The sequence below is a fragment of the Balaenoptera musculus genome, chromosome 15, assembly GCF_009873245.2.
Source record: "Balaenoptera musculus isolate JJ_BM4_2016_0621 chromosome 15, mBalMus1.pri.v3, whole genome shotgun sequence".
Classification (NCBI taxonomy): Eukaryota; Metazoa; Chordata; class Mammalia; order Artiodactyla; family Balaenopteridae; genus Balaenoptera; species Balaenoptera musculus.
In genome coordinates, this window is record NC_045799.1 from 49,922,414 (window position 1) to 49,944,986 (window position 22,573).

General features: G+C 51.9%; 1 protein-coding gene and 1 non-coding gene across 6 annotated transcripts in view; one reads left to right on the plus strand and one right to left on the minus strand.

The window, feature by feature from the left end:
* Window positions 1–4,013: 4,013 nt before the first annotated feature.
* On the plus strand, window positions 4,014–4,087 carry TRNAD-GUC. The gene has a single exon. It is a non-coding gene; the product is annotated as a tRNA-Asp (tRNA).
* A 1,423-nt stretch (window positions 4,088–5,510) lies between these two features.
* The window catches only part of LMF1 (lipase maturation factor 1), a 91,584-nt gene continuing 74,521 nt past the window's right edge, over window positions 5,511–22,573 (minus strand). Inside the window, exons 7-12 of one of the 5 annotated variants that reach the window (XM_036824811.1) lie at window positions 17,475–17,658; window positions 17,035–17,191; window positions 16,700–16,883; window positions 15,903–16,015; window positions 15,732–15,799; window positions 15,288–15,507 (exon numbers count right to left, since the gene is read on the minus strand). In XM_036824811.1, the coding sequence (XP_036680706.1) occupies window positions 15,380–15,507; window positions 15,732–15,799; window positions 15,903–16,015; window positions 16,700–16,883; window positions 17,035–17,191; window positions 17,475–17,658 (834 nt within the window). In that variant the 3' untranslated portion in view covers window positions 15,288–15,379. Of the gene's footprint in view, window positions 6,216–15,285; window positions 15,508–15,731; window positions 15,819–15,902; window positions 16,016–16,699; window positions 16,884–17,034; window positions 17,192–17,474; window positions 17,659–22,573 lie in introns of those variants that run through there. The other 4 variants (XM_036824809.1, XM_036824810.1, XM_036824813.1 and 1 more) reach the window with 4 other exon arrangements.

Genomic DNA, 22,573 nt, shown 5'->3' on the forward strand with positions numbered 1-22,573 from the left:
CTGCCTCCTCCTCCGGTGTGTGGGTCTCTGGGGGTCCTCGCAGCACAGGGCCATAACCTGGGGGGTTCAGGAAGAAAGGAATGTCCCATCTCCCGGTCTGAGGCCAGAAGTCCGAGACTCCAGGGGAGGATCCTTCCCGCCTCGTCCTGATTCTGGGGGCTCTGGCATCCCTGGGTTGTGGCCGCATCACTGTCTCTGCCTCTGTGGTCACATGGCCTCCCCTGTGTCTGTGGCTCCTCCTGGTGTGAGGACACTGGACATTGGTTTAGTCCCAGCCTAACCCAGCATCACCTCCTCTTAACTGATCACATCTGTAAAGACCCTATTTCTAAGGTCATGTTCTGCGGTTCTGGGTGGATGTGAATTTTGGGGACACTATTCAACCCACCACCGCTGACCTGCAGGCCCTCACTGGTGGAAGTGACGCCCTTGTGTGGGGACTGAGGAGTATGGAACACCAGGCCCAGGGACACCTGTTCCGAGACTCCCAGTGAGGGACGCGTTGGGGTGGGCCAGGGAAGGCCTCTGGGGCGGACCTGTGTGCCGAGACCCTGGGGCAGTGGGCAGCCAGGGGCATTGGTCAGCAAGGGGTGGGCTTATGGCACTGGGTCGACAAGAACAGCCGGCGGGTGAGGGGAGGATGGGATCCACTGGGGCTGAGCCATCGTCTGGGGGGCGTTGGCTGGGCCTGGTCCCCCCAGGACAGTGCATGAGCTCTGAACGTGCCATCCACTTCCACTGGACACGACAGTGAAAGGGCTCGATGGACGCAGCACCCAGTGGGGATGGTCAGACGGGATGGAGGGACAGCCCAGCCGGCGGCTTGCTCGGCGCCAGCCCTGCAGCTGCACGACGGCCACAATGGACTGAGGGGCATTGATGGGGACACAGTTGGCCCCTGATAACTCGCTCGCTAATGGTGCTTCGTATTTTTTTCGTCTAGAAGAATTGTGTGAGTGTGAAGACCAGCGGGGAGATGGAGGCCACTTGATGAAGAGCCTTGAGCCCACCCCTTAAAGGAACAAGGCGCGTTTCTCCCTAGGCTCCGACAGCTGGCTCCTTCAGCTTCAGCCCCGGTTATTGAGATGCAAATGTGTGCCCGCGGGGAGCGCAGCTGCTGGCTGGCGCTGAGGCCCTCGCCCCAGGTGCAGCCCTACCGAGCCAGCGCCAGCGGGGGCAGTGACGCAGATGACCCTCCCAGGACAAATGGAACCGTGGACCCCGTGCAGGAGGAAAGGCAGGTAAGAGGCGTCATCTGGTTCTGCCGGCTTCACGTCACCGCTCTCCTGACTTTCAGCCCCAGAGCAAGGTGTCCTTGAAGGTAGACGTGGGCCAACCGGGGCGCCGCCAGCTCTTATCTCGGGAGGCTTTGTGAACTTGCTCTGGTCCCTCAGGGTTCAAGTGTTGACTTTAGAAAAGAACCAAACCGCCCTGGGCGGGAGGGAGGACTGTCTGGGGCTTTTGAGTCTCACACAGCAGGTTTACAAACTCAGGGAACAGAAAGCCCTTCCACGATGGGCAGCCAGCAAAGGGAAAGTGTGTCAGTCACAGCGCAAGACAAGATGCGCAGGAACTCCACCCGGAGTCAAGTGGGCACAGCACCTTCTTACGCGTGTCTATGAAAAGACAAACACCCAGCTCTGGGCTCATATAATAAATACAGTGTAAAGGGTCTGACACTCAACGATGAAAACAGATTTTTCTGTCAAAAACGTTTTAATTGTGGATTGGAACACATACAGAAGTCCACAAAATGTGAGCTCAGAAAATGTTCAGAGATGGAATGTCGGTGTCCCCCAATGTGACCACAACCCTCCACTTAGCACCACTTGCCTGTGAGCGTCGTATTGTAAGTGAAGTCACGAGGCATGTATCCAAGTGCAGTAAAGTGTCCCGTCGTGTGAGTGCACGACCCCCGTCCACCTCTTCACTCCTGATGGGTGTTTGGTCTTTAGTGAACAGTGCTGCTGTGACCTGTAGTGCACGCTTCTGTTGTGGACGCCCCAGGCATGGCGCAGCTGGGTCCTGGGTGTGTACAGCGTCAACTTTTAATACATATCGCCAATCTATGCTTTTACCAGCATTTCCACTGCTCTGTGCCTTCATCAACACTTGGCATTGAAAGTCTTATTTTAGCCTGCCGTAATGATATTTCAGGGTTTCTTTGTTTTCTTTTCAAGACCAACTTGACTGAGGGACAAGTGGTATTGTGCCGGAGCTGGCTTGTACCGCCGCACGAGACTGACCATGCACACCCCTTCCCAGCTCTGTGCTGAGTGATGTGGTGGGAGTGTTTAGATCATGGAAATTAAAAAATACTACAAATCAGGGCTTTATGCAGAGAGTCAGTCGTAATTTACATGAAACAAAATGCACCTATTTTAAGTGTACAGCTTGATGGTTTTTGACAAATGTGTACACTGAGGTACCTACCACACAATTAAGATATAGAACATTTCCAGCCCCCGCAGATATTCCCTTGTTCCACTTCCCAGGCACAGAGAACAGGTCAATGGTTAGCCGGGGCAGAGTTGGGGAGGGATTGACTGGGACTTTTTTCCTCCCTAGAGTCCTATATAAATGGAATCATATGGTGTATATTCTTTTGTTTCTGGATTCGTTAGAGTCCTATAGAAATGGAATCATATGGTGTATATTCTTTTGTTTCTGGATTCGTTAGCTCAGCATGTTTTTGAGGTTCAAATGTGTAGCAATAATTTGATCTGTTTATTGCTAAGAATTATTTGCATGTTTACATGCAAATATTTGCATGTTTACATGCATGTTTACAACACAATGGGTTCATCCACTCGCCTACTGATGGACCCCTGGGCTGCTCCCAGCTCTTTGGTTATTATGAATAAGTCTGCTAAGAACAGTGCTTAAAGGTCTCTGTGTTTTCATACCTAGGAGAGGAATGGCTGGGTCATATGGTAGTACATGTTTAATGTTTTCAAAATGCCAAACTGTTTTTCATGTGATTGTACCTTTTTATAGTCTTTCTTTCTTTGGTTGCGCTAGCTCCTTAGTTGCGGGACGTGGGCTCCTTAGTTGCAGCTCGCTGGCTCCTTAGTTGCGGCATGCGAACTCTTAGTTGCGGCATGCATGTGGGATCTAGCTCCCTGACCAGGGATTGAACCCGGCCCCCCTGCATTGGGAGCACGGAGTCTTATCCACTGAGCCACCAGGGAAGTCCCATACCTTTTTATATTCTGATCAGTAGTGTGCATTTCCTCCTCCCCTATTTTCTGAAAGTTTGTATAGAATGACATCATTTCTTCATTAAATGTTGATAGAACTTACCAATCAGGCCATCTCGGTCTGAAGTTTTCTTTGTGAGATTTTAAATTATGAATTCAATTTCTTTAATTGTGATAGGGCTGTTTGGGTTTTCTCTTTCTTTGTGAGTCACTTTTAGTAATGTGTCTATTTCATGGTATTCTTTTCACTTCAACTAGGATGTCAAGTCTACTAGAATAATGTTCACAATATTCTCTTATTGTCCTTTCAGTGTCTATAGGATCTGTAGTGATGTCCCCTTTTTCCTTCTTGATGTTGTAATTTGTGTTCTGTCTTCTTTTTGCTTGATCATTGTAGCTAGAAGTTTATCCCTTTTACTGATATTTTCAAAGAACCAAATTGGGTTTCATTGATTTTGTTGTCTAATGTTTTGGCCCTGAAAGGGTTCTAGTTTAATGGAAAGGCCTTTGTTGGGAGTCCCCATGTCATCAGGACAAGGTGCCTCTTCCCTGCAGCCTGCGGTGTACTGTTCTGGCTTTCAGCTTCTCTTCTTGCACTACATTATATATTTTTTGTGAGTTCAGAAACAAAATTTGATTATTTTTTTCCCCAGCATTTTTACATGGTTTCAGCCAAAGGGTTTTTGCAGTAGACTAGCTCACTGTGGTGAGATTTTTTAAAGGGACAACTTCTAGGTTAGAAAGAAGACAAGAGGTCATAAGAGAGATGGTGGGCCTCAACCTGGAAGCTAGCACAAGACAAGAAAGAGGGAATCCCTTGGTAGTCCAGTGGTTAGGACTCCGTGCTGTCACTGCTGAGGGCCCAGGTTCGATCCCTGGTCAGGGAACTAAAGTCCTGCAAGCCATGTGGTGTGGCCGAATAATAAACCCCCCCAAACCCCCCAAAAAACCAAAAAGGCAAAGAGCCTCGGGTGGGAAGAAGAGAAACAATACCATTCACTATTTGCACATAAACTACAGGCACAACTCAGAGATGCCATGGGTTTTGGTTCCAGAACATCGCAATAAAGCAAATCACATGATTTTTTGGTTTCCCAGAGCATATAAAAGTTACCTTTACACTATACTGTTGTCTATTAAGTGTGCAATAGCATTATGTCTAAAAGAGTAATGTACATACATACCTTAATTTAAAAATGCTAATCATCATCTGAGCCTTAGTGAGTTGTAGTCTTTTTCCTGGTGGAGAGTTTTGCCTTGATGTTGATATCTGCTAACTGATCAGGGTGGTGGTTACTGATGGTTGAGGTGGCTGTGACAATTTCTTAAAATAAGATAATGAAGTTCGCCACATTGATTGACTCTTCCTTTCATGAATGATTTCTCTGTAGCATGCAATGCTGTTTGATAGCATTGTATCCATAGTAGAACTTCTTTCAAAATTGGAGTCAATCCTCTCAAACCCTGCTGCTGCTTTATCAACTAAGTTCATGTAATATTTAAAATTCTTTGTTGCCATTTCAACAGTCTTCACAGCATCTTCACTGGAGTTGATTCCATCTCAAGAAACCACTTTATTGCTCATCCGTGAGAGGCAACTCCTCATTCATTAAAAGTTTTGTCATGAGATTGAAGCAACTCAGTTACATCTTTAGGCTCCACTTCTAATTCTAGTTCTCTTGCTATTTCTACCACATCTGCAATTACTTCCTCCACTGAAGTCTTGAACCCCTCAAAGTCATCCATGAGGGTTTGAGTCAACTTCTTCCAAACTCCTGTTAATGTTGATAATTTGACCTCTTCCCATGAATCATAAAAGTTCATAATGGCATCCAGGATGGTGAATCCTTTTCAGAAGATTTTCAGTTGACATTGCCCAGATCCATCAGAGGAATCACTATATATGGCAGCTATAGCCTTATGATATGCATTTCTTAAATAATAAGACTTCAAAATCAAAAATTACTCTTTGATCCATGGGCTACAGAATGGATGCTGTGCTAGCAGACAGGGAAATAACATTAATCTCATTGTACACCTCCACCAGAGCTCTTGGGTGACCACGTGCATTGTCAATGAGTAGTGATATTTTGAATCTCTTTTTTTCTGAGCAGTAGGTGTCAACAGTGGGCTTATAATATTCAGTAAGCCATGTTGTAAACAGATGTGTCATCCAGGTTTTGTGGTTCCATTTATTGAGCATAGGAGAGTAGATTTAACATAATTCTTAAGGACTCTAGGATTTTCAGAATGGTAAATAAGCATTGGCTTCAACTTAAAGTCACCAGCTGCATTAGCCCCTAACAAGAGTCAGCTTGTCCTTTGATGCTTTGAAGCCAGGCACTGACTTCTCTCTAGCTGTGAAAGTCCTAGATGGCTTCTTGTTCCAATAGAAGGCTGTCTCGTCTACATTGAATATCTGTTGTTTGGTGCAGCCACCTTCATTGATGATCTCAGCTAGATCTTCTGGATAAGAACTTACCTTGCTGCAGCTTCTACATGAGCATTTGCTGCTTCACCTTGCACTTTTATTTTATGGAGACGGGTTCTTTCCTTCAGCCTCACGAACCAACCTCTGCCAGCTTCAGGCTTTTCTTCTGCAGCTTCCTTGTCTCTCTCAGCCTTCATAGAATTGAAGAGAGTTAGCCTTGTTCTAAATTAGACTTTGGTTTAAGGGAATGTTGTGGCTAGTTAGATCTTCAATCTAGACTAAAACTTTCTCCATATCAGCAATAAAGCTGTTTCACTTTATCATTCATGTGTTCACTGGAGTGGCACTTTTTTCTTCAAGAACTTTTCCTTTGCATTCACAACTTGGCTGTTTGGTGCAAGAGGGCTAGCTTTTGGATTACCTTGACTTTTGACATGCCTTTCTCACTAAATTTAATCATCTTCAGCTTTTGATTTAAAGTGAGAGACATGCAACTCTTCCTTTCACTTGAACACTTAGAGGCCACTGTAGGGTTATTAATTGGCTTAATTTCAATCTTGCTGTGTCTCAGGGAACAGGGAGGCCTGAGGAGAGGGAGACAGATGGGGGGAACAGCTGGTTGGTAGAGCAGTCAGAACACACACATTTATCCATTCAGTTCATGATCTTACATGGGTACAGTTCATGGTGCCCAAAACAATTACAATAGTGACATCAAAGATCACTGATCACATAGCACCATCACAAATGCAATATTTCAAACATTTTCATTATTTTTAAGAGAATTACTAAAATGTGACACAGAGACCTGAAGTTAGAAAATGCTGTTGAAAAATGGCGCCCACAGACTCGATGCAGGGTTGCTTCAATTTGTAAAAAACACTGATTTCTGTGAAGTGCAATAAAATGAGGTCTGCCTGTATTAGAACTAACAAGAAACTTCAGCTTGTTGTGAGCAATGGGCCAGAGACAGTCAAGGCAGTTTTGAGAAGTTGGGGCTGAGACCGTGAGGTACCGGGATCGATGATAAAGCTGTAACAGGTGGACCATGCGGAACACCTAGACAGGTATGACCCCTAGAACAGTGAACCACACTGCCCAGAGGCAGGGTCCGCTGCTGTCCACCCGGTCAGGTCAGTCCTGGTGGATGAGGTGGTCGCACACCTGTGGGGAGAGGGGTCAGGACCCCCAGCTATGTCCCAAGGCCTTGCTAAGAAGCTGATCTGGGTGAGGGTGGGGCAGGCGGCCTCAGCAGAAAGCCCTCCAGACATAGGTTTAAGAATCACCAACATCACATAGCCACGGCTGCCCTTTCAATTGCTCAGGTTTTCCTCGTCTAATTGGTAGTTCCATGTGTGACTGTCTTTCCAAGACCATCAGTTAAAAGAGTGCCCATGTGTCACATGCTGGCTGTGGAAGCCCACCTTCCATCCCACTGGCTAATCACAGCCTCATGTTTTGGCCTTAAGTGAATCCAGCCCTATGCGCTTAGCAAAAAAGGGATGAAGCACTTTATCTGTCTCACCGCCCCACCCCCGCCCCTGACTGTTCTCACTAGATCTTGGCAGTGTGAGGTCTCCCAGCCCCCTGGGGCAGGGTCTCAGGACACTCAGAAGGCTTATTTTTAAAAATTGAGAAGAAATTGACATTAACCATTTTACAGTAAACAGTCAGTAGCATTTAATATATCAGTGTTGTGCAATTATCACCTCTATCTAGTTCCAAAATATTTTATCATCTGAAAAGGAAACCCTGTACCATTAGCAGTCACTCCCCATTCTCCCCTCCCCCCAGCCTCTGGCAACCACTAGTCAGCTATTTTTATAGATTTACCTGTTTTAGATATTTCTATAAATGGAATCATATTACAGGTGACCTTTTGTGTCTGGCTTATTTTACTGGGCATACTGTTTTCAAGATTTATCCACACTGTAGTGTGTGCTGATACTTTATTCCTTTTTGTGGCTGAATAGTATCCCCTTGTATGCTTTGTTTATCCATTCACCTGTTGGTGGACATTTGTGTTGTTTCCACCTTTTGGCTATTGTGAATAATGATGCTGTGAACATTGGCATACAAGTATCTGTTTGAGTCCCTGATTTCAGTTCTTTTGGATATATACCTAGAAGTAGAATTGCTGGTTCATATGGTAATTGACCCAATGTTTAACTTTTTGAGGAACTGCTAGACTTTTCCATAGCAGCTGCACCATTTTGTTACCAATTGCAATGTATGAAGTTTCCAATTTTTCTACATCCTTGCCAACACTTTTTTCCATTAAAAGAAATTATAGCCATCCTCATGGGTGTGAAGTGGTATCTCATTGTGTGCATTTTCATGTGCATTTCTATGATTAAGGATTTTGAGCATCTTTTCATGTGCTTGTTGGCCATTTGTCTTCCTTGGAGAAATGTCCATTCAAATAATTTTGAATTGGGATGTTTGTCTTTTTGTTGCTTAGTTGTAAGAGTTATTTATATATTCTGGATACTAGAGTCTTATGAGATGTATGACTTGCAAATATTTTCTCTCATTCTGTGGGTCATCTTTTCACTCTATGGCATCTTTGTTTTTATTTTTTTAAATTGAAGTATAGTTGATTTACAATGCTGTTTCTGCTGTACAGCAAAGTGATTCATTTATACATATATATGTTCTTCTTTTATATTCTTTTCCATTATGGTTTATCTCAGGATATTGAAAATAGTTCCCTGTGCTATACAGTAGGACTTTATTGTTTATCCATTCTATATGTAATAGTTTGCATCTGCTAACCCCAAACTTGATAGTGTCTTTTATTTATTTTTAAAACATCTTTATTGGAGTATAATTGCTTTACAATGGTGTGTTAGTTTCTGCTTTATAACAAAGTGAATCAGCTATACATATACATATATCCCCAGATCTCTTCCCTCTTGCGTCTCCTTCCCTCCCACCCTCCGTATCCCACCCCTCTAGGTGGTCACAAAGCACCGAGCTGATCTCCCTGTGCTATGAGGCTGCTTCCCACTAGCTATCTATTTTACATTTGGTAGTATATGTAAGTCCATGCCACTCTCTTTGTCCCAGCTTACCCTTCCCCCTCCCTGTGTCCTCAAGTCCATTCTCTAGTAGGTCTGTGTCTTTATTACCGTCCTGCCCCTAGGTTCTTCATAACTTTTTTTTTTTTTAAGATTCCATATATACGTGGTAGCATAAGGTATTTGTTTTTCTCTTTCTGACTTACTTCACTCTGTATGACAGACTCTAGGTCCATCCACCTCACTACAAAAGCTCAATTTCGTTTCTTTTTATGGCTAATATTCCACTGTATATATGTACCACATCTTGATAGTGTCTTTAGACACATAAAAGTTTTAAATTTGATGAAGTCCAATTTATCTTGGGTTATTGTTGCTCTTGCTTTTGGCATCATACCTCAGAATCCACTGCCAAATCCAAGGTCATGAAGAGTAACCATGTTTTCTTTCAAGAGTTGTAATAGTGTTAGCTCTTACATTTAGGTATTTCATCCATTTTGAGTTAATTTTTGAATATGGTGTGAGGTAAGGGCCCAAGCTCACTCTTTAGCATGTAGATCCATTTTTCCCAGCATCAGTTGAAAAGACTATCCTTTTTCCATTGAATGGTCTTGGCACCCTTGTCAAAGGCCATTTGGCCATACACGCAAGGGTTTCTCTCTAGGCTCAGCATTCTATTCTGTTGGTCTGTGTGTCTATCCTTGTGCCATGACCAGTTTTGATTACTTTGTACTATTTTAAAATCAGAAGTGTGAGTCCGTCAGCTTTATTCTTCTTTTTCAAGAGTATTTTCATTATTTAGGGCCTCTTACAATTCCATATGGATTTGAGGATTGGTCTTTATATTTTTATTAAAAAGGCCATTGGAATTTTGACAGAGATTTCATCAGCTCTGTAGCTACTTTGTTAGTATTGTCATCTTAACAATATTAAGTCATCAAATCCATGGATATGGATGCCTTTCACTGTATTTTTGTTTTCCTTGATTTCTTTCAGCAATGTTTTGTACTTTTCAGTGTACAAGTCATTTACCTCCTCGGTTAAATTTATTCTTGGCTATTTTATTCTTTTGGATGCTATTATAAGTGGTATTGTTTCCTTAGTTTCTTTTTCAGACTGTTCATTGCAGGGATAGAAACACATCTGATTTTTGTGTGTTGATCTTATACCCTGCAACTTTGCTGAATTAGTTTATTAGCTCCCATAATATTTTTGTGGATTGCTGGAATTTTCTATATATAGGATTACATCATCTGTTAATATAGTTTTACTTCTTCCTCTCCAATTCAAAGCCTTTTAATTATTTTTCTTGACTAATTGCTCTGGCTAGACCTCCAGTACAGTGTTGAATAGCAGTGGTGAAAAGGGGCATCCTTGTCTTGGTCTTGATCATAGAGGGAAAGTTTTCAGTCTTTCACCATTGAGTATGATATTAGCTGTGGAGTTTTCATACATGCCTTTTATTACATTGAGGAAGTTCCCTTCTATTCCTAGTTTTCTGAGTGGTTTTTATCGTGAGAGTGCGTTGGATTTTTTTCACACGATTTTTCTGCATCGAGATGATCATGTTTTTCTTTCTGCCCCTGTATTCTGTTAATGTGGTGTATTGCATTGATTTTCTTATGTTGAACCACTCTGGCATTCCTAGGATAAATACCACTTGGTCATGGCATATAATCCTCTTAATATGCTGATAGATTTGTTTTGCTAGTATTTTGTTGAGCATTTTTGTATCTCTATTCATGAAGGATACTGGTGTCTTTGTCTGGCCTTGTAACCGGGGTAATACTGGCCTCCACAGGATGAGTTAGGAAGTGTTCCCTCCTCTTTTAAAATTTATTAATTAAATTTTGGCTGTGTTGGGTCTTCGTTGCTGTGCATGGGCTTTCTCTAGTTGCGGCGAGCCGGATCTACTCTTTGTTGCAGTGCACAGGCTTCTCATTGCAGTGGCTTCTCTTGTTGCGGAGCACAGGCTTCAGTAGTTGTGGCTTCTGGGCTCTGGAGCGCAGGCTCAGTAGTTGTGGCGCATAGGCTTAGTTGCTCTGAGGCATGGGGATCTTCCTGGACCAGGGCTCAAACCTGTGTCCCCTGCATTGGCAGGTGGATTCTTAACTACTGCACCACCAGGGAAGTCCTACCTCCTTTTCTAATTCTTTGGAAAAAGTTTTGGAAGGATTGGTGTTAATTTTTCTTTAATTCTTGGGAGAATTCAGTAACAAAGCCATCTGATGCAGTACTTTTCTCTGCTGGAGGTTTTGATTACTGATTCAATCTCCTTACTTGCTATATAGATCTCTTCAAATTTCCTACTTCTTCCTGAGTCACTTCTAGCATTTTGTGTGTCTTTAGGAATTTGTCCACTGTCTAGGTTACCTGATTTGTTGGCTACAATTGTTCATACTATTCTCTTGTAATCCTTTTTATGTCTGTAATGTTGGTAGTAATGTCCCCACTTTTTTGATTTTAGTTATTTGTATCTTCTTTTTGTCAGTCAAGCTACAGTTCTGTCAATTTTGCTGATTACTTTAGGAGCTTTAAAGGTCAGTTTGCTGACACGTGAGTTCCACCTTACCCAGTGGCTTTGGAACTGAATCCCCGGGGACAAAGGTCCATGGTATCCTCAGGCTGTGGGATACAGGGCAGGGATGGATCCAGGGGACAGGTTGTCATGATGCTAACTGAACTAGGGAACCCCTCAGCAGAGGAATGCAAGTAGCTGTCTCAAAATTGGAGGTATCCTTTCCACCAGAATTTGTTCACTTCTGAAAGGGGCGTTGATCCAGGGTGCTGGAGGCATGGGGGGGTGAGGGGTGCTGGGAGTGGCAAACATGGTGATAAAATTCAAGGTAAAAGACTGCCTCCCAAATCCATTCATTTGAGCATTTAAATCCCCACCTCTATTATTTGATGTGTTAATAGGACACCACAGTCTCTAGAATTCACAAAGCCCACAGTGGTCAACAGAGCCTGCGGGTGCAGCCACTTGTGTGTGTTGGGGGTCCTTAGCTGTGTTTCCTAGAAATCAGAAGGAGGGATAGAAAGAAATAAAGTCTGCAACTCGAGGAGATGACAGAAGGCAAACCTGAAAAAGGTGCAAGGAAATAACAAAGTATGTATGTGAAACAGAAAGTGGAAGAGGACAGTTGACTGAAGAAGCCAAAGCTGGAGCTGTGAGAAGACTGACGAGGAGACAAGAGAGAAGCCCTGGATGAACATCAGGAGGGAGAAGGGCCTCACTCCACGGTGGGGCCCAGAGGTTGTGGGGGACGCTGGGGACAATGGAGGAACGCAGCGAAGCACTCCACGACAGCTCAGGTTTTCTGTGTCCTCACGGGCCCGTTCTAATAACTGGTAACACGCTTGAACTCAACACGCATTGATGTGGAGATCTTCCCGCTCCCACAAAGCCACCAGGCTGGGAGTTTGCTGACCCTGTCCCTCCAGAGCTGGTGGCCTAAGAGCGCAAAGCGTCAGGCCATGCCCGTGCAGATGCAGAAGCCTAGGGAGAGGAGGGCTTGTGAACCCTGCCCAGGGATGCCCCATGGGAGGGCTCTGATCTGAACTAGGCTGCAAAGAGGGTGGGCTTGGCCTCAGCAGGCACCCAAGATGCACTGATCACCTCTGAGTGAAAACCTCTTGGTGAAGGGGAAGATGCCCAGAGCCCCTCTGACAGAGGGAGGCTGGTACACACCCTCCTCGTGGGGACAGGACCTGCGCCCAAGCCCCTCGCCCTGTCCTGGAGCAAGAGGGAGACGGTGGGTCCTCCCTGAGACAGGCCCCTGGCTGAGCCTACAGCTTTGGATGGGCCGACAGCCAGGCTCAGTGGATCACCTGAGCTCAGCCACTGCCCTGTGACTGGAGTCCTGAGTCCCACGTCCCATCCTGGAGCAAGAGGGCTGAGCACAGGGCCCTCCAGTTGGAGAGCTGGTGGGGGTGGGGGGCTGGGCACACTCTGCAGCCTATGGGGTCCCGGCTGGGCCTGGGCGTTGCTGCCGTCACCAGACAGACCCCATTCAGACGTGTGACAGCCATGGGGGCAGAGTGCTCTGCAGGGGAGACACCCTCAGATTGGGTGGGGGTCTCAGCGAGGGCCAGCTTGTCAGGCAGTGGTTTCCAGGGGGCGTCAGCTCAAGAGAGCAGGTGGGAAGAACAGATCTGAAATTCCCAGTCCCTCGGGAAGTCAGGGTGCCCCAGTCATGCCCTGCTCACCCCTCTCCAGGGCAGCCCCTCCCGCGAGCAGGCTGCTCCTCCTGTGGTCTGAGAAGACTCCTGCTGCCCCTTCCCCAGGAGCCTCAGGCTGACTCCTAGTTTTAGAAGGTGAACGTAGAACCCTGGCACAGCGGCCTGAGCCTGACAGAAATTCAGTTTCCAACATGCATCTGAGCCTCTTGTTGAGTAAGGCGGACCCTCACCTGCAAGCACCCCCTGCTGCCAGGTGGACGATTCATGGGGACACAGCTGCCGGGAGGGGCGAGCCAAGGCCCAACCTTGTGTCCCTGCCCTGCACTCGCCGCCCCACCCCCGCCCCCGAAACAGCTGACTGTCCTGAAGCTAGAGTGAGGCAGCATCAGGTGGAGCAGACGTAAGTGTTTGGGCCTTTCTCTTTCATCAGGTCAACAGTGTATCCAGCACTGGGGGGCCAGGATGAGCCCCCCGCCAGCCCGTGTGTGACCAGGAGCAGCCTGGAGTCCAGCAGAGGCAGAAGAGGGGGCCCTGAGAGAGGTGAGCACCATGAGCTACCAGTGCAAAGGCCCTGGGGCCCAACAAGGCTGGTGGGCATGCGGGATGGAGAGGATGCAGGGGAGTGGGCGGAGGTGATAGGCAGGGACCCCAGGTTCATGCTTAGTGAGGTGGGGGCCCTGGGAGGGCTCTGAGTGGAGGAGAGGTGCAGTCTGGCTGTCCTTGATGGGAGGGTGTGGTCTCAGGACAGGCTCTGAAGGTGGGGCTGGCACCCTTTCTGGCAGATGGGTGGGCCCTGGGGGACCAGAGCCTCTGGAGGGGTGTGCAGGTCTGGCGGAGTCCTTGGTTTGTTAGAGGGCCATGTGCCCACCCTGACCAGGGATCACCTGGGATATCCCCCGGGACATCCCCCGGGGTGAGAGGATGCTGCCCTGTCCCAGGAGGGGTGGGGCCACTTAGTTCCTGGTCCCCCCTTCGCCCCCCCCTGGATGGGCTCAGGGCCTCCTGTGTCACTCCTGCCACCGGCTCCAGCCCCGGCCCTGCCCAGCCCACAGGTCTAAGCACAGCCTCCTATGCATGTCTGGGGGGCTGTCCCAGGAGCCTTGGGGGGCACAGCTGGACCAAGGCTCAGAGAGGAGCCCACACCAAGGAGTGCTGGGGGCCTCCCCTGCCTGAGCCCTGGGTGGCAGCGAGCCCAGAGTGTGGTGGGAAGGGCTGGCGGGGCAGGGACCCACCATGGCTCCTGGCAGGGAGGCCACCTGTGGTTCTGGGGCTGCAGGGCCACCCCGAGCCAAGACAGCATCTCCTCAGGCCCCCTACCCACCCTGGGCCCCCAGGGGCACCCCTGGTGCTCCTACCCATTGGCAGGGTCCCAAGGACAGCCCCCCGGTAAGGGCTGCCCATTCCGGCAGGCTGGTGGTAGTTTTATGCGGCTGCCGCAGGCAGACTTGCTGGCTCCAGGCTCCTTGTCTGAGGCCCTGTCTGTCCTGCGACAGACACAGGGCGCCTGTTTGCCTGCGAGCAGGAACACAGCCTCTCTTGTTGGCACCTGGGCTGGCCGGGCCCCCAGGCAGGCGGGGGGGGGTGGGGGTGCTCCACACAGATCCACACTTGTGCCCACCTCAGCCTGGCCTCCTAGCCTGAACCACCTCGTTCCCGCCGGGACCCTCCACAGCGCGGCAGGCACCCCGGATGGTGGGGGGCAGGTGGGTGTCCACTCACCGCTGACATCAGGCCGTAGAGGTTCTGGGCCACAGCCCAGTAGGGTTGCCAAGCAACACACCATTAATCCAGTTCAACCTACAGTGACTGGGCCTCAGAATCGCTGCCCTGGGGACCCCGGCGCCCAGGCTGGGGCTGACTGCTCTGCTGTCCCGTCCTCCCACCCTAGGTCAGGGAGCAGGAGGCTCCAGGTGTGAGACTGGGCAACGTGGTCACAAAGGAGGGGAGGAGGCGCCTCACTCAGGGCTGGGGGGGGGGTGGCCCACCCAAGGAGGACAGAGGCCCTCTGTCCACATCTTCGGGTGCTGGTCACTGTGGAGAAGAGCACATGTGGGCGCACATGGGTTCTGAGAGGGAGCCCTGACTACTTCCTCGCGCAGGACCCTCCTGGACGTGGTGGGGACCCGCTTGGGGGAGCAGAGAGGAGAGGCAGGCTTTCCTCTTGGCTGCACAGGCAGGTGGTCCTGGGATAGACCAGAGCTGGGTGCAACATCGGGATGCTGGTGTCTGGGGGGTGGGCCTGGTGACAAGGGGCGTGATCTGGGTGGAGCAGGGCTGGGGGCTTTCTGGGGATTCCTCTGACGAACCCAGAGCCAAGAGACTTGGGAACCATGGGGACTGACTGTGGGGAGACAGGAAAGCACAGACAACCACCCAGGACTCTGGCAGCCCCTCCTCTCTGGGTTGGCTTCCCTGGATGTCCTTGTGGAGACCCCACCCAGAGCAGCCAGCCCGCAGTCTTCCCACTTTATTTCTTGGGGCACAAGCCCTGGGCCACCTCTATTCGGGTTTGGGGTACGGCCACTCCCGTGACCTGAAGTAGCCCTTCAGGTCCTGGAAGCTGAGCGGGGGGAAGTAGGGGCCGAGCCTCTTCCGGATCCACCACTTGCCCTCAGCAGCGTGCGTGCCCCCGGGGCGGCTGAACTTGTACCTGTAGTGCTCTCCCCGGACCCACCTGCAGAGCGAGGGCAGCACAGTCAGCCTCCGCCCCCAAGACAGCCCTGGAGTCCTCAGAGGGAGAGGCCACCCAGGGGAAGCCAGAGAGCCCCAAGGAGTCCCCGGCACAACCAGGCCCCTGACCAGATGATGGCGGGGCGGGCGGGGCTCTGGAGCTGGGAGGACCGAGCGCTCAGAGCCAATCAGGCTGAGCCCTGCATCCTTTCAGCAGGTGAGTGGTACCTGAGGTTCGCAGACCGTTGTGTCTGGGCATGTTTCCAGGAGGTTGGCCCAGCCCCCAGAGCAGACCCCTGCATTTGGGGAGAAGCCCTGAAAGGCAGCTGAGGCTGCAGTTGGCAGGGGTGGGGTGGGGTGGGGTGGGGTGTGTGTTCCTTTCTGGGAGGGGAATCTTACCTGGGGGGTGCCCTGCCTGCGAAGGGGTTAAGGGCCAGCAGGGATAGGGCCTGGGCGTCGTTGGCCAGGAGCTTGCCCGCCAGGTGGATGATCCACTCGTTGTGCTCGTAGGTCTGGGGGTGAGAAGAGGACAGGGCGCAGATAGCTAGGTGCCTGCACCGCCACCGGGCCCTTGGAGAGCCCCGTGGATGTATGCTTTCCGCCCCCTCCCTCGTGACGGTCAGCCGGCCTTCAGGCTGTTGTCCTGGGGGCATCTGACTCCAGTGTGGCTGGCGGCCAGCCTCTCTTGGGCGGGGGCTGCCCTGGGGGCCTATGCTGCAGTTCTTTTGTTTGGGACCACCTCCTTCCTGTTCTTGCAGGGCCCCCGGTCCTGCTTGCTCTCCTGGGCGCCGTCGCCACTGCTGTCTGCGGGGACCTGGATGGAGCGGGGCTGGGCCTGGCTATCCCAGTTCACCTGTCAGCTTTGTCACCTGCCGGGCCAGGGATTTCGGGCAAGTGACCGAGCCCCCCGGAGGCTATCTTCCTGGGCAAGGTGGGATGGCGACAGTGCTGCAGCCTCGCTCTGGCCTGAGCAAAGATTCTGTGGACACTGGCTGCCCCAGCGTTGGCCACGCATGCCTCGGCCCCTCTGGTGGAAGCGCTCTGAGAAGCTGGCTGTGAGGCCCAGCCCTGGGCACCCACAGATCCTTGTGCAAGGGCCGTGCTGGGAGCCTGGGAAGGTTCCCCACGGGCTGTGCCCCAGCACAGGATTCCCGGGCCTTGCCGTGTCAGCGGGGCCTCCCCACCGAGGGCCTCACCTGGAAGGCGGCGAACCACATAAGCCAGTCCAGGCGGTGGTGGTACGGGGAGATGAGGCATGGCCGCCGCCTCAGGTCACCGGGCTTGCACTTGAACTCGTAGTCCTCCCACTTGGCGTCTGGCGCGCTGGCATTGGGGCTGGCGGTGCCCTGCAGGATGATCTCTGTGCGCTCCTTGGTGATGCTGGGCATGGGGGAGACCAGTCAGGGCTGCACCTCCCCACCCTGACCCCACCCCCCAACCTGAGCAGACCAGGACGAGGCTGGGGGGCTGCAGGTCGGGGCTGGCCTCACCCGCATGTCTCCCCCCTGGGGCCATGGTGGCCCTGAGGTACCTGCCGAAGGCCCCATATGTGTTGACGATCCGGAGAGGGTTGAAGGAGCTGTTCATGACCTGCCGGGGGCTCAGCAAGTTGAGGACCACGGGGACGCTGAGCCAGGCGACCAGGACGCCCAGCGCCAGGTTGACCGTGTGCCGTGCCACGCTGCCTGCTGGGAGGGGGGATAGTGGGTGGGCTCCTGCCCCCAGGCCTGGCCTCTGTTCGGCCCCTTGGGCCCACAGCAGCTCCCTCTTAGGCCCCCCAGCTGAGGTCACCGGGCCTCCCTTCCTGAGGACCAGGACACACCGTCCATACCAAGCAGACAAGAGTGACCCTGACCAGGCATGGAGATGCTGCCTTGTCTCCCAGGCCACTGGTGTGGGCACAGGGCTGGGTGCCATCAACTCGAGACCACCCACGCTGCCCGGCCACATCCGCCTTCAGGTGTCACCCACCGCGTGTCCGTGGGGCCCTGGCCCCTCGAGCTTCCTCTTCCTGCATCCTCAGGACTTGGTCCTTGAGGCAGCCGGGCCGCGAGGGAAACAGGAAGCCCAGAGTGGCGTCATCGAAGCAGGCGAGGCTGGGCACGATGGTCAGCCAGTTCAGGAAGCTCAGATTCCCGCTGATGATGAGGACCATCTGGGGGTGGAGAGAGAGATCCCTCCAGCCACCGCATTTCACGTGCTCCACAGTGATGCGTGGAGTCCACACCAGAGGCATGGGGGCTGGGGGTCCTGTCCTTCCCAGCAGCCTGTGCTGACCCCCAGGTGCCCGGAAGGCCGTGGCCCAGGCCCCACGCCCCCCCCAGGCCACTTGCCCGGCCTCCCTCAGACCAACCCCGCAATGTCTACATCCTAAATGATCTCAGAGGCAGATGCTACCCAGTGCCTCTGGTGAGGACCCCACCTGCCGACACTGTGATTCCGGCCTCTAACCCTGCTTGGAGGCCACTGGAGTTACACAACTGGGAGGTGACAAGTTTGTGTTTGTGGCAACTGTCACAGTGTTAATTAACAGGCCCGGGGTAGCCCCAGGACTCCAGCTGACTGCTCAGTGGTCCACCCAGGTGTCGGGGCCAGGACCAGCCCCACGGCACCTGTGGTGTGTGTCCCTCACAGGGGTGGGGGGCGCTTAGGACAGGCTTATAAGTTGTTTTAGTGACTTGAAAATGGCACCTTCTGCCTGATTTTGACCCTGTTGTCAAGGATGCGGGCAGGAGTAGGGAGTGGGTGGTCTTCACTTGAGGGGAGGAGAAGCTGCAGGGTTCACATCCCGCCCTCCCCACCAGGCGCCAGGCTCTCCTAGAGCAAAGGTGGAACAGAGCAGCCCCGCTTGCCCCCTAGGCAGACGCCTCTGATTGTGGAGCCCCAGGGACCCCAGTGCCAGCTGCACGCAGAGCTTCCTGTGGGCTGCACAAACGCGGGTGAGGAGATTCCAGGTGACCACAGTGGGAGGGCAGGCTGGAGGTTGCGGAGGGCAAGAGGCAGAGCCGAGGGCTTCTGGGGTGCAGCCCAGGACACCCCCATGCCTTCCTGAGTTGGAAGTCCTAGCAGAACCCGGAGCCAGTCCTCCGTCAGATGTACAACTGCCAGCTGCGGCCTTTTCATTACGCAGTTTTCAAAGAGGTGAAGTTACGTTTTTAGGAAGTCCAAGTTATCAATTTAAAAAAACTTTACAATTCTGCTTTTTGTGTCCCATCTAAGAAATCTTTTCCTCCTCCAAAGATGTAAAGATCTTCTAAAAGTTTTACAGGTCTGGCTATTATGTTTAGGTCTCGGATCCATTTCAAATTAGTTTTTTATGAAAGGTGTGATGTAAGGTTCACACCAGCCGGCTCTGCTCTGGTCCAGGCTCTGCCCCTGGCTGGGGAGGCGGGGGTAAGACTTGGGAGGGAGCAGGGCCTCTGGGATGACCAGGGTGTCGGGTGCTGGGAGGTGAGAGCACACGGGTCCACGGCGGACGTGTCTACAGGGAGACAAACTGCCTCAAGCACATACCTCAGAAAAGGGGAAACAAGACACCAGGAGCTACAGGTCAGCAAAGCAGAAGGAAATGGGGACCAGCACCACCAGCAAATAAACCCACGATGAAAATGGTGCAGTCGCCACAGTGACAAGAGAAATAGGAGATTTTCAACTGTCCAACCAAATGGACACATTTCTGCAAAAAATAAGACCTGAATGAGCAGATAGCCCCCGAGTAGCAGAACGGCCATGTCCCTGTCCAGGTCACTCACGCGCATCTGCTGGGGCCCTGTGGGCCTCCCTGCACAGGAGCTGACGGGTCGGAGCCACGTGGGGGCATCGAGGAAGGACGTGAGACCAAAGACCCAGGCCGGGGGCCCCACGGCCGGACGAGACTCAGCTCACACCCAGCTCCTCAATTTCTGATTTGTAGGTCTTGATCCCAGTGACTGGGGAGAATGTGAGGTCACAGATGCCGGCCTCAAAAGGGTCTGGAGAGAGAGGAGCTAGGCTTTCAATAGGTCAGTTTTATGGCTCACGATAGGGTCTTACAGTGTGTGACGGGAGATGGTGTGGATTCACAGCTCTTCCTGGATTAATTTGGAAAACCAGTTTTCCTGGTTCTGAGCCCTAAAATAATTATTTCTTATTCTTCACTGTCTAGGATGTTAACAAACCCCTGTGCCCAAAATGCACCCGCCCTGGGCTGGTGGTCTCTCCTGCAGCCCTGGCCTGGCCTGTTGGGGTCCCTGGGCCTCTGGTCTCGAGCTGCTTTGGGCCGACTGGGCTTCGCCCTGGAGTTTGCTGAAAACTGCTGGCTCCTGACGGTCTGGGTTTGTGGTGCCGCCAGGCCCTCTTCCACTGCGGGGGACAGCGGGGGTCCCGTGGCCTGGGCCCAGCTCCCCCGTGGACAGCACTGGAGGGGCCCGACCTTCAATTCTCATCTCCCAGACCAGCGAGACCTCAGATGCTCCACTAGCTCCTCCACTGTGTCAGCAAGGGGCTTAAGGGGAACGGTCCCTGTGCCCCTCCTGACACCTCCTGACAAATGCGTTTTGCTTTGGGGTGGGCTGGTCAGCTGCATGGGGGTCCCCTTTTCTCCATGGCTCAGCTGTGCAGCTAAGGCCACCAGGAGTGGTGATCAAGGGTGAGAACAGGCCACTTCCCCGAGGGCCTGCCATCCTGGTGCAGCTGTCAGGGCCACACGGGTGACAAGAGCCCTCTACTGCCTAATTCTCGGATGAGACAGCGGCCAAAGCTGGGAGAAGCACCCGGCGCATGGCAGCCTCCAGCTAGAAGACACCTCCGCACCTAGCCTGGGGGCTCCTGCCTATGTCCCACGGCCCTAGGGAAGGCATGCGGGGAACAGCCCGCCTTGTTCGCCCATCACACCGCCCCTCAGGGCTGGTCCACACTCAAACCCGGCAGGCAACTGATGGGCAGCCGTGTCCTCTGCAGCCACCAGCCCAAGCCATCAGCACTCACCTCTCCACTGACAAACTGCTGGGAGACATGGCCACCATAACGCTGCAAAGCAGGGCAGCCGGGGGCTTCCTGGGGGGCCCACCTGCCCGAGTTCACCCCAGACGGCCTACTCACCAACCTCTCCAGGTGTAGCTGGTGCAGCGTACACCCTCGCTGAGGCACAGCCTCGCTTTGTGGCCACTCGGGGCTCCCGAGACCCCAGAGGCATCCAGAGAAACCCAGACAAGACACTGCTAATTTGAAGGACCCCGATCAGTAAACGGCATCTATTCGTCTACGCCCTCATGTGTAACACGCACAACGTTAAAACCCTAACAGGTGAAAAGCAGAATGAATGATGCTGAAGTCTGAATCAGTGATTTAGAAGATTGATTTGAGAAATTCTTCCAGAATGTGGTGCAGAAATGGGAGAACCTTTGAGGGCAACAATACAGATTCAGCAGAGTCAACGGCTACACAACTGACCTTCCCAGATGAGAATGATATAAAAATAGACTCGGCACTCTCGAGGTGGAAGGAGGCCTGGGCCTCGGGGGATGAGGGGTGCAGGACTAGTTACCGGAGCAGGACCTGGGCCCACACATGTTCTGGCCATTTCTTGTTTCCAAGGATGAGTCATAAGTAAAACAGTATAAGCATTTAGACTAAAAAATATAAAAAATGAGAAGGAAAGAAAAGTGAGGAAGGTGGCCCAAGGATGTGGGACCCTTGGAGTAGTCACCACTCACCTCCATGAACAAGAGAAGTAGGTGGGCAGCAGCGGGAACATAAAGGACAACCAGAATGGAGCCGCTGGGCCTGGCCCCAACTGAGAGCTGAGCACAAGGCCCGGTGTCACCCTAGGACCCACTGCCCTGACCAAGGACGAGGCCCAGGGACAACCTGCCAGGCGCCCATTTCCTCCTGCGTCTCCCCCTCCCAGGCATGCACTTCCTCTTGCTCCACTGAGCTGAGTTTCCCAAGACCCAACCTGCCCCCACCGCCGCCTCCTTTACCCTGGAGAAACAGGGCTACCCCTTGGGGCCCAGGTCCACGTCCGTCCTGCCTCATCGCTCAGTGGCCTCATGTTGACTTCAAGGCTAAAACTCCACCAGCGACTCCTGCTTCAGGCCAAGAGGGAGGTAGCGGTGCTGGACCCTCAAAGCGACTGTCTGAGATGCAGGCCTGGGCACTGAGGGAGGGCAGGGCAGGGGGCAGAGCCTGAAGCCAGGGGAGCTCGAGGGGCTGGCTTGCCACATGCCACATGGGCGCAGCAGCCAGGAGCTGTGGGTCCTGCCTGGGTACCCGCGGCCGCTGAGCTCGCAGGGTGGGGACTCCGTGAGGACAAGGAAAGCACACGACCAAGGCTGTGCCATCGCTGAGCTCACGTGGGTCTAGAGGACCTTCCAGTCCTGCGAACCCGAGCCAGGCCGAGGCCCTGTCCTGTGGAACTAGGCTGGCCCTACAGCATTCAGACCTGCCCAGGAGGCTCTGAAACTGATTTGCAAGTCAATTAGCTGCTGTCAGGAGAGAATCAACAACACCAGCGTCCAGCACCCAATCAAAAGTTAACAGACTCCAGGTTGGTAGTTACTAGCCTGCAAGGCAAGAGCAGAGACAAAACAGGCTGGGGGCAGAGTCAGAAACCAGAGACGGTCTGAAGCCAGTAGATAAGAATGTGAAAACAGCTACTGTCAAAAATTAAGGGGTTTAAAAGAAAACATAGTCATAAGTAAGAGAAATATGAAAATGCCAAAGAATAACCAGATGATAATTTGAGAGTTTAAAAGGTAATACAGGGACTTCCCTGGTGGTGCAGTGGTTAAGAATCTGCCTGCCAATGCAGGGGACACAGGTTCGATCCCCGGTCTGGGAAGATCCCACATGCCACGGAGCAACTAAGCCTGTGCGCCACAACTACTGAGCCTGCGCTCTAGAGCCCAAGAGCCACAACTACTGAAGCCTGCACACTCTAGGGCCCATATGCCACAACGACTGAGCCCACGTGCTGCAACTACTGAAGCCCGCACACCTAGAGCCCATGCTCCGCAACGAGAAGCCACTGCAATGAGAAGCCCGCGCACCGCAACGAAGAGTGGGCCCCGCTCGCTGCAACTAGAGAAAGC